The following is a 12,074-nucleotide window of genomic DNA, read 5'->3' on the forward strand; positions in this document are numbered from 1 at the left end:
GCTGACAGATGAAAGGGTGCCAAAACACATCAACAATCCTGGAGACAATCAGTTTGCATAAATACTTTTTAAAAACCTCACACCGACCCGAGTGCTAAAACTGTACTTTGTACCGTAGTCCTTTGAGTTAGGGTTTAAAATTAACTATTATGGAATAGGATGACAATGACACTCATTACTTCCTCAAAAGCAGGTACGCTGCCTCTATTTAAGATACAATGGTCAGTCGAAATTACTTTTCGAACCGACCGTACAAGTAGTGTCGCGTACGGTACGGTACGGGTGGAACATTTGAGTTTTACATTGACCAGAACTGTTAATTTGTTCATTCATTAATATTTCTCAGAAAACTCATAATATCATACTTACCTAATAATTATTGTATCATTTAATTAAATACATATTTTCTAACTCAATCAATCTTACAAATCTTAAACGAGTACGATTAACGAATTGGATTTAAATGACACTTATTAAAACTTTTCTGGGTGCGGTATAATAAGTGCAAAATGTTAATTCTAAATTCCATAGATAACAAATTCGTGTCATTACAAAACCTATACTTACAGATCAATAACAGCTCTTAAAGTAGGCCAAAAATAATAAACCACTAAAAGCAAAGCGATCAAACTATACGAATCCATCAAAAACGGTAACGCCGCACATATCGGCGCGAGCTTTTCAGCGCGCTGCCAAGTTCAATGCGCAAGCGCCAGTGCTACGTCCACGCGCAGCCCGGCAACACGTATGCGTATAGAAACAACGATTGTTTACCGATTACGATATTCACAATCGATTCACAACGTAACTTAACACTGGCTGGATATTTTTCAGTGACGCTCAATTTTTTCGTGCGTGATTCTTTGTGTATTTTTTTTCGTGTGCAGTGTTGTGTACGCAGTGATGTGTCGAGTGCTTGGAACTTTACTGTATTGAGTTTGACAGGTAAGTGGCGATGCTGATTTTTTTTGTTGAGTTGCTCGTGGACTGTTTGTTCGGCACTTGTTCGCTGTTTTTAAAATGCTTTCGAATAGGCCAAAAAACGTGTTATAAAAATAAGTGAACAAAGTGTTTTACAAACGAGCGGTAAAAATGTTTTAGGTAGGTTAGAAATGGATGTTAATGCGGAAAATAAGCTCTTAAAAATTGCATCATCCTTTCTGCAATAAAGTAATTCGAACACTTTCCATTGCTACCACAAAGCGAGGTTTTGCCAACTTCCATTAACTGACCTCTCCAAGCTCTAAAGTTTTCCAAGTCTGACGTAAGTTATGGGGTAACATTAAAAGTGTTTACCCACAATAGTCCGGGATACAAATGAAGTACGACCGGACAGGTTCAAGAGTAAATGTAAATCAAGCCAGCAGCCGCCCCGCGCTGATATGTTGATGGTTCTGTACGGGGGCGAAGGGGTATGTTCCAAGGTATAACCATAGCGATGGGAGGTGGATCCTTTTTCACCCTAAAATAAGGTGTGGATAAGACAGATCCTAACATTGACGATAGAGTTTATAATCAGTTATTTTTTATGAGTGTTCTTCTTATAGCGTTTGCCAGACGTTTTAAGTGAGTCTCAAAACCCTGGTTAAAATTGCAACTCAAATTGCAACTCCTAACGGTAATTCTCATTACTTTCAAAGAGTATTTTATTAGAATTTTCTTTAAAAGAAAATGTTTCACCTGGAACTTAATTTTATTCAAATATTTAGTAATATGTTTCTTACTTACGTAACAGGTAAAGAGAGTGAAAGTCCTTTGGCGAACTAAATAATAATCTCCAAGACGTATTATTGACGATTTCTGTATTTTAGAACATGCTTAATTGTTGATTTTTCTGAATAAATACAACATTTTTATTTATTTATTCACGTGATGTGATTTATAACAATGTATTTTGATGTGACCATACGGACGAAATACAAGGTGATTTTTATTCAGCTATACTGTTATTGCTATATCCATAAATACAGTCTATGGTTTATAGGCACAAGTGCTCACTGTTATGTTTAATTGTTTCAAAATTATTACAACGGCTTTATGATTTTTAAATGGCAGCTATTATTGTGCGGAAAATATGTAAATCATTATCTCATCGCCTTATAACGGTGCGTGCAAATTGGTCTTAGGTCTAATACAAAGAATATCGAGTATAATCAAAATCAAAACCGGCTAGTATCCATTGTAAAGAGCAGACGTTAAAAAACAATAGAAACTGCTCCCGCTCTCCGCTCTTGGCCTGTACTACACGTTCTAAGTGAGATTTAAGTGTGTTTGCCCGTAATGACAGCGTTATGTAGGATTTGACTAATTAGGTGCACTTATTAAGTCCTAACTACCCTCACAACGGCTTAATTACCACCCGAGTGTTCATTCACAATGGTAGGTACACTATGTATACAGTTTTAAAAATATCTTTCTTTACTACAAAAGATCCTGGCTTTAATGGAATTTAAGTAAAAGTTGAGTTGGCTCTTAATTTTACATTAAAAGATTTTGAAAATAAAGCATAATAACTAACTGTATTTTATGTATTTGTATATTCCCTTATTAGAATTCAATTGTTTTTCATGATTATTAATGTAAGCTTTTTTTATCATGGAGTCGAGTTTTCAAAGAATTTTAAAGAATTTTGTGCTCCTTTATAACGCATAAACACAGTATTATAACGTGAATACTTATCTTATATTTTTAACAACCAATAAAACAGTTGAATTAGTAATTTTAGAAAAAAGGGTTATGACAAACATGTGTTTGGGTGTGAACTTAAAGTTGCAGTTATCCTATTTGAACAGGAAATGAGCTTAGGATTATTTAGCATAGAAATAACAATGAAGCTTTTCTTTGGTTTGAATAAATAATGGCATATGACGTTAGTCTTATCACTTAACCCCTTCTGCGTGGTATTTTTACTAATTTCTCGTACCAAAGAGTATTGATATATTAAAAACGTAACATATTATCAGTATCACTATTAATTTTAAACATCTCTAAAAGAACCTGACCTTTCCCAACACAATCCAAGTAATGGATCTAACATCTGTTTATATTTTGTCTCTTGAATCGCTTTTATTTTGGTCCCACCCTTAATAGATACATCACCAAGCGTGTAGGTCTGATGATGATATGGTTTTCATATGGCGACGGAATGTGAGAGCGATTTGTTAGACATTTTAGCTAAAAATAAACTGGACTCAAAGTTGTACCCTGGGAAACCCCACAAAACACAAGCAGTGCTAATCAGTTGATAATGTTTCGATTAAGTAAACAGCTAATAACAACTTACCTATAGCAAAATGTAAAGTGACTTGAGTGTAAATCAAATTTTGCATTAAGACTGGGACCATTCTGAGCGACATTTTTTTTAAATTATGGTTATTATGGAATTGCGTTCAATATTAAGTGCAAACATAAGCTTATTTTAAGACTCTTAATTGAGTTGACCACAGGGTCAATCACAGGGATTGGTCTATACATTTTAATTTAACAAATCTCTGATAGGTACTTGAGATTTAAACGAGTTTTAAACTAGATTTCATAGTAAGGTACGCGATTTTAGATAGTCCTTAGTACATAGGTATATTTTGATTTCAAATGTAATTGACATTAAGACAAAAAAGTCTAAGGCTGCCCATCATACTTTAACTTGTACAAAAGTTTAAAATCTGTCAAACTCCGTACAAAAAGCACCGGTTATCGTTATAGTTACCGTTAAAATAGGTGATGCAACTCAACATAAGTGTAAAGTTGAATAAGAAAATATGTATAAAGTTGTTGAAGATTCACTGTAACATTTGGCAACTTACACTAAACTTAGTAAATAAATCACAACATTGTTGCAAATCACAACAGTTACAGTAATCGATCTGGCTAACAAGAAAATAATCTCAGACAGATATCAATAACAGGTTAATAATGAAAACCTATTATCCAATCACTGTCTCAGTCATTGCGTAATTTAATCGAGAATTATCTTATAATCAGAAACGAAATCACTTAGAATCGGGTATTTTAGAATCAGTTTACACCATAACCACAGTGAAGATACGATCAGTAATTAAGCTTGAAAATAACCCTACAGATTGTAAGTAAATACTGCACTGGCGATAATTCATCGGAAATTTTGAAAGATCCTTTACGGTTGACGGTCATATTATACTGTACACATGGACCCAATAGGGTCAATATTGTCCTACATTATTTTTGAATATCGTGTGATCGTGAGCGAATAGCAATATACTCGTAGAATAAGAATTTTAAAGTTACATTAATGGCATCTGAGGTGAGACTGCTACAAAATTGTATCGTTTGATGTTCATATTATTATGTCTGTCCCCTGAGCCAAATGTGTCATGCTTAAGTGTTAGAACTGCGTTGATAAATCAGTCAATCAGTCACAGTTGCAATGGACTTCACGAGTCAAGATAGATTTTTTGTAAACGATCTAATCACTCATTATGTGCACATTGGCCTTTCGAAGCCTATTTATTTTATGACATTACATTGGCGACCGGATACTTATAAATAAAGCGGTTATTATGGCTAACCAAGTGACAAGTATGATAGTGCGGATATCTAAATTAAAGAAGTAATTAACTAAATTCAGGTTAATGGTCCGATCGCTGCTATTCAACGAGATTGAGTTGCGGTAGAACTGGGGGTTCAATGAATAGTTAATTTTTACTGTACGTTTTGTATGTTAGGAAGGAGATCTAGATTAGCTTGACTACAAGAAAATCATATGTTCAAATACTCGCTATACTTTATTTATTTGATCTGTACTTTACATACCAGGTAAAATAATTCTGTTACTTATTCTGGTATGCGGTGTTAAAATAAGATAAATTTATGCTGTGTGAAATTACTTTAATTGCAGCATTTAAACAAGATAAAATACTTCTTCTTCAAACTGGTTCTTGATAAAAAGATATACCAGTACATCAAGCATCAATAAAAATGTCGAAATCCCTTGAACACAAATTTTGATTGTCACCTCGAGAAAAACCACTGTCACTGTGTTGACGCCATAGCGAAAACTTCTCGCCTTCAATAATAGGTTTCACTTTATACCCGTTTGTTTGTCCCTCGCTAGGAATCACATCATAATGCTGACAACTTTAAAGACGATGAGAAAAAACATCAGTCACCATTAACCTTATGTCATGGACAAACTCATTACCATTACTATTAATATGATTAAGAATGATGATACTAAAGGTAACGATGACAATGTTTCTCAATTTCAACATGTTTATGACAAACCAGATAATGTTCAGACCGTGCCAGACGCCGCTACAAATGATGAAAGACTTCCAACTGCCACGCTCCATTGCAGGAAAGTAGTAGCCACATTAAATCGTAATGATGCAAATATCAAATCATTTAATGTCTAGACAGACAATGAGGCCATTAGCGACAAGACATCGACACCGAATGGGGCTAAAGTGAATTGTGTGACACCTAGCGATATTTTCATTGTAAAAGCATTTCAATCATCTATATTGCGGGTGTTCGCGCGTTTTACTTTTTATTGGCCGATTTATGTTTAGCCATTATGGAAATGGACTAGGTTATAATTGCAACTTATTTACGCAGTTTGAAGTGATTGAGAATCTCTTAATGTTCATTGAGATAAATGCATGATCCAGTTCTGCATTACAATTTATTTATTTTCTATTCATTATTAATTTTATTCTAGTTGTAAGCTTTTTGTTAAATAATTACATTGGTAACATTTAAAGTATGTAATAAATTAAAACAGAGTATATTTGGGATTAACGTGACTGTTTCAGACTTAGTCTAAGAGCAAAATATGAATACGTTAATTTTTAAAACAAAATCTCACCCAGTGCTTAGGTTGAAAAAACAGTTTTACCTTCAACCTTTAGCCGGAACAATAAATAACTTTTTTCCTTTCCTTCATTCGCTGCATTGTTTACTTAGTAACAGGCAGGCGTGCCTCAAGGGTCCGCGTGGGGTCCCGACTTATATTTGCATGCTTTTTGACGTTTTTTTGTATCGATATGATCGACAAATTGTAAGACACGCTTTTGCTTTTATTTTAATGACAAGTGTTTGGCGATTTAAAGTCGATCATGTTTTTACGTCTTTTTCTTTTCTTCTGGTTTATCGTTTAAATACACGTTGTCGAAAGCTAAACAAAAGAATTTCGTATTCAATTTTATCATCCTTTTGTTACTCGTTTTTGTTTATTTTTATGCAACTTTAATTTGCTGCAGATTTTATTGAGTGTTCATAAAGCGAATGTTCAAATTTCACTAAATTAGATGTCAAAAGAAATCATCAAATAACACTTTCGTGCAAGACATGGTTTTTTATTCCCAGTATTGGCTGGTTGGTAAATCTTCAAGATACTCGATTACATAAGTAGGATGTGTAATCACCAGTTCTTAGTCCTTATCAGAAATATCTATCATGTGAACAACAGGCCCTAATCATCCGTTAACTCCAATCATTGCATAAGCATCTGTGTCTCAACTTGTAATCTCCAGTCTTTTGTGAAAGTCTAAGAATTATTGTACGTAAAGAGGACATAAATTATAAATGTTATGGGTCATCATCACACTATTATGAATTATTAATAATTTTAAATACGCGTAATATTAGTTTGTTATTTACGCAGCATGAGTTTTTTTTTTGGAAAATAACACCTATGATAACTATATGTATGTTTAGCTAAACATACAGATCTAGTCCAGATAGGACCAGATATTTGCATGGATGTGTCAATAAAGTCAATATTAAAGTAACTTCTCATTCATCAGAAGATACCTCAAGGAGTTCCAGATAGTATCTTACTAAGTTTGATAAATAGAAATAGTATAAAGACAATAGAAATTATCATCTCCATCATAACTATACCAGAATGACCCATCTTTAGCTAGCAGTAAACAACAGGTACAAGGCTAAGCTATTGGCAAAGATAACAAACTCAACAGCTGACAGGCTCAACGCCAAGATCCTAGCAAATATTTGAGTGCATGTCCAAGTGTAAGGCAAAAAGAAAAGCGAGTAAATACGCGTTGCAAAACACGTTAATCTACAGCCGCAGGTTCCTTTACGTCAACTCGAAGAACTGACCATTTTTTCTTCAGCAACAATGCTTAAAATTAGGTCTGCACAAATATCGATCTTTTTGGTGTCGATAATGTCTCAATGTTATTAATTTCCTTAATTTATAAATAAAAATTCTTATATTAGTTTTTATTCGTGTCTATTAACACGACTGACTTACTTTTGATTCATGGGATTCTAGATTATTGCTGCGTGTCCAAACTTTTTAACACACTTTTAGAGACTTTAAAACATTTAAATCAAAAGAAGTTGTTATGAATCAAAAGTAATAATATTTACTGAAGACAACAATTTCATAATTGTTGCTTAATCTGCTCGTGTTGAGGTCTATTTCATCGATTGTTTGGATATCGAAGTGACGTAAAGTGTCGTGATACTGCCATCGTAACATCGCTCTCTCGAATCGAAAGTGAGAGTGGACGTAGTATTGTATGTGATCACATTAATGGAAATTGCTACAATAATTCTCTGTTTATTGAATACTGTCGTTTTCGTTTCTCAATTGCTTCATAAGGAAGAAAATCCCTGCATATCCCTCTAAGCACTTTCCTAAATTGGCCTTCGTACTAAGATAATTTGAATTTGAATCCTTTTTGGTGCGCAGTGTACCATTTTCGTGATGAAAAATTTCGGTTTTCTTGATCAAAATGAGACACTTCGATGATTTATCGATAGTTTTTTTGTTGCTTCCCTACTCAAGATTCGTTTCTTAGAAAGCATCGGTGTTTTGGAGTTCGCTCATTGTTTTCCAAGAAATGGGAGCGGCGCACCCAACAATGGAGTAAACGCATTGAATGGTGACCGCAAATAGGGTGATGCCACAGCCTGTGAAGAACCGACAACACAATTCGAACAAGAGCCTTTATGATACAATGATAATAAAATTAAAATAGAACTACATATTTATGACAATTTTATAGACCCAAAACTTAAAAATTTATGTGGCTGTATCTACTAAGTATGGATGGTAGTATTAAAATCTGCGGGAAGCCTATATACAGCAGTGGACGTCTGTGACTGAAATGATGATGATGGTAGGTTCTATCCCCATCGATCGCTAAAGTGTTGTGATAAAATCATTCTTGGTCTTCTAATAAAAGCATACAATTCAGTGCACTAGAAAATAATAATAATCACCTGCCACTTTCAAACGCAAAAGCAAAATGTAACGACGGTTTTGACTTCACAAGTAACATTAAAATCTTATTTACTTACTTGAAGTACAAAACGTCTAGTCTCTTCTTTACCACATGGCTCTATAATAATATTTTTGCAGGAAACCTTTAACACTAGAAGTGCCGAAGATTACGACCCCCCTAAAAGCGCCGCTGGGTCAATTTTGTCCCAGCATATATTTAGTAACATTGTTTAGTTTCAGNAGTTTGTTAATTTACAGTAAGCAGCATGAGTTTTTTTTTGGAAAATAACACCTACCTACATGATAACTACATGCATGTTTAGCTAAACATACAGATCTGGTCCAGATAGGACCAGATATTTGCATGGATGTGTCAATAGTGTCAATATTAAAATAACTTCTCATTCATAGAAGACACCTCAAGGAGTTCCAGATAGTATCTTACTAAGTTTGATAAATAGAAATAGTATAAAGACAATAGAAATTATCATCTCCATCATAACTATACCAGAATGACCCATCTTTAGCTAGCAGTAAACAACAGGTACAAGGCTAAGCTATTGGCAAAGATAACAAACTCAACAGCTGACAGGCTCAACGCCAAGATCCTAGCAAATATTTGAGTGCAAGTCCAAGTGTAAGGCAAAAAGAAAAGCGAGTAAATACGCGTTGCAAAACACGTTAATCTACAGCCGCAGGTTCCTTTACGTCAACTCGAAGAACTAACCATTTTTTCTTCAGCAACACTGCTCTAAAATTAGGGCTGCACATTGACAAATATCGATCTTTTTGGTATCGATAATGTCTCTATGTATCCTTATCATAAATAAAAATTCTTGTATTATGTTATTCATGTCTACGTCACACGACTGACTTACTTTATATTCTTGGGATTCTATTTATTATTGCTACATGTCCAAACTTTTTTAACACACTTTTAAGTGTTTTAAAAAAAGTTAAATCAAAAAAGTTGTTATGAATCAAAAGTAACAATATTTACTGAAGACAACAATTTCATAATTGTTGCTTAATCTGCTCGTGTTGAGGTCTATTTCATCGATTGTTTGGATATCGATGTGACGTAAACTGTCATGATAAACTGCCATCGTAACATCGCTCTCTCGAATCGAAAGTGAGAGTGGACGTAGTATTGTATGTGATCACATTAATGGAAATTGCTACAATAATTCTCTGTTTATTGAATACTGTCATTTTCGTTTCTCAATTGCTTCATAGGGAAGAAAATCCCTGTATATCCCTCTAAGCACTTTCCTAAATTGGCCTTCGTACTAAGATAATTTGAATTTGAATCCTTTTTGGTGCGCAGTGTACCTTTTGGTGATGACAAATTTCGGTTTTCTTGATCAAAATGAGACACTTCGATGATTTATCGATAGTTTTTTTGTTGCTTCCCTACTCAAGATTCGTTTCTAAGAAAGCATCGGTGTTTTGGAGTTCGCTCATTGTTTTCCAAGAAATGGGAGCGGCGCACCCAACAATGGAGTAAACGCATTGAATGGTGACCGCAAATAGGGTGATGCCACAGCCTGTGAAGAACCGACAACACAATTCGAACAAGAGCCTTTATGATACAATGATAATAAAATTAAAATAGAACGACATATTTATGACAATTTTATAGACCCAAAACTTAAAAATTTATGTGGCTGTATCTACTGAGTATGGATGGTAGTACTAAAATCTACGGGAAGCCTATATACAGCAGTGGACGTCTGTTACTGAAATGATGATGATCGTAGGTTCTATCCCCGTCGATCGCTAAAGTGTTGTGATAAATCCATTCTTGGTCTTCTAATACAAGCATACAATTCAGTGCACTAGAAAATAATAATAATCACCTGCCACTTTCAAACGCAAAAGCAAAATGTAACGACGGTTTTGACTTCACAAGTAACATTAAAATCTTATTTAATTACTTGAAGTACAAAACGTCTAGTCTCTTCTTTACCACATGGCTCTATAATAATATTTTTGCAGGAAACCTTTAACTGGCTGATATTCTACGGCCATAATAATATGGTGCAGATGTTAACAATGGCGTATTAGCCGATATGTGGTCTGGTGGGTTCCTGGATGGCACATTGAAGACTGATCGTTAGCTTGGACGTAAAGGGTTTTCCATGTTTTTGCTTTGAAGTCTTCCGCTCTTCATTTGCATTAAAAGCACTTTCCGTATATTTTAAACTTCATACAATATCAATGCAGGAACTGTTTTTTGCAGGATCCTGTTTAGTAGTTTCATGCCCGTTTTTACCATCAATCCCTAATTTTTAAGTGACCCATAAGGGTTACCATAGAGGTCGCTTAAAAATTAGGGATTGATGGTGAAAACGGGCATAAGTGTTTTAATATTATCGTTCACTCGAACATCCCGTTTCGTTTATCCCGCAAAAAAACCGATCCGTACGACTTTGTAATTCAAATTTCAAACACATTTATGAGTGTTCACGCGATAGTCCAGTGGGTGTAGACTGTAGACAAAGTGCACATTTTACGATAAAACGGTTACGGATTAGGGTTTGCGATCAAACCCCTCGAAAAATGGTCGGTAGGCCTTTTTCAAAAAGTGCAACTTGTCTAGGGGGCAGTTTTGTCCATCTAGTAATGCATGATCCCGCAAAGCTGGATAGCTGTGGGAACAAGCCCTTCCTTGTATAAGAAAAGTTTCACTTAAACCAACTAGCAATTGAAATTACTATAATAACGCCTTTCAAGAATAATCTCACAAAATGAATTATCACCTTGAATTACGTTTAATCTCATTATTTATGAGTGCCTGAAGCTAATTGAAATTTATTTGATTTATATTATCGCGCCCGTGAGGCCTTAGCATTATAAACAGTGTGAGAAGACAAGTTTTGTTCATATAAGGTAAATCAAATGCAAACAGCGTACACACTTTGTTTCAATAAGCATTGGCTTGTGGCTGTTTTCCAAACATTGCGCAAACTTAGGTACCTACATTATTATTTTAGGTAGATAGTTAGTTTTACAGGGCAATCGAATACCGCACTTAGCCTCATGATTGGGCCATTGTACGCGATTTGTGGTTTATTTTCTTACTCCAACCACCCCAGATCCACCCAGAAGGCAAGCAGCCCATCTAGGCTGCTACAGGCCTCCTGCAGCGAAGATGGTGATCGGAGAAATTGAGCTCGTTGTTCTGCTACGCTGCTGCATTCCATGAGCACATGCTGCGGTGTTTCCTCTGCCTCCATGCATGCATTTTAGGTAGATATACTAAATATTAATAGGCATTTAGGGAACATCTTACTTTTCCAGCAATGGGAGTGTAGGCCAAGCCCTCCATTTATTCTGCTCCTGCGGTTAAGACTCAATGTCCCGATGATTTTAATGATGAGGTTTTTTCTAAGGACTATCGACAGTGATAAACAATGTGGATATCACACTGACAGGTACATCGTGTGATGAGTGAATTAATGGGATGTGATCAAAACTTATAATGAAAATGTTTTTTACGATAGAACCGAATCCATTTTAGTTGAGCAGCAGATATAAATAAAACTAGAACACAATATTTGAGTTTGGAACCAAATATTTAAAAAAGCTTTCTAGTCAACGTCCTTGTCTTAATTTTGAAGGTACCAAAAATGTTTGGGACGAAGTGTGTTTGACAATATCCATTTCAAGAATATCTACCGGCTCTACCGTAGATATCGTTGTTATGAATGCTTCTTGCGTCTAATTTCTGTTCTTGATAATGTAATTACTTTCTACATTGGTGACAAATGGAAATACCCTCTTTACTAAGCTTTCGGCACAATTAGTATCTTACTTACGAGTAGGGTTGCCAACTTTTCTT

The 12,074-nt window shown here is 34.9% G+C and overlaps 1 protein-coding gene across 1 annotated transcript in view; it reads left to right on the top strand.

Moving 5' to 3' along the window:
* Positions 1-590: 590 nt before the first annotated feature.
* The window catches only part of LOC114357149 (uncharacterized), a 103,349-nt gene continuing 91,865 nt past the window's right edge, over positions 591-12,074 (top strand). Inside the window, exon 1 of the mRNA XM_028310646.1 lies at positions 591-945. Coding sequence (XP_028166447.1) covers positions 702-945 — 244 coding nt within the window. The 5' untranslated portion in view covers positions 591-701. The remainder of the gene's footprint in view (positions 946-12,074) is intronic.

Source organism: Ostrinia furnacalis, unplaced genomic scaffold (genome assembly GCF_004193835.3).
Source record: "Ostrinia furnacalis isolate ACB-3 unplaced genomic scaffold, ASM419383v2 OfSCF3056, whole genome shotgun sequence".
In the NCBI taxonomy this organism is placed as follows: domain Eukaryota; kingdom Metazoa; phylum Arthropoda; class Insecta; order Lepidoptera; family Crambidae; genus Ostrinia; species Ostrinia furnacalis.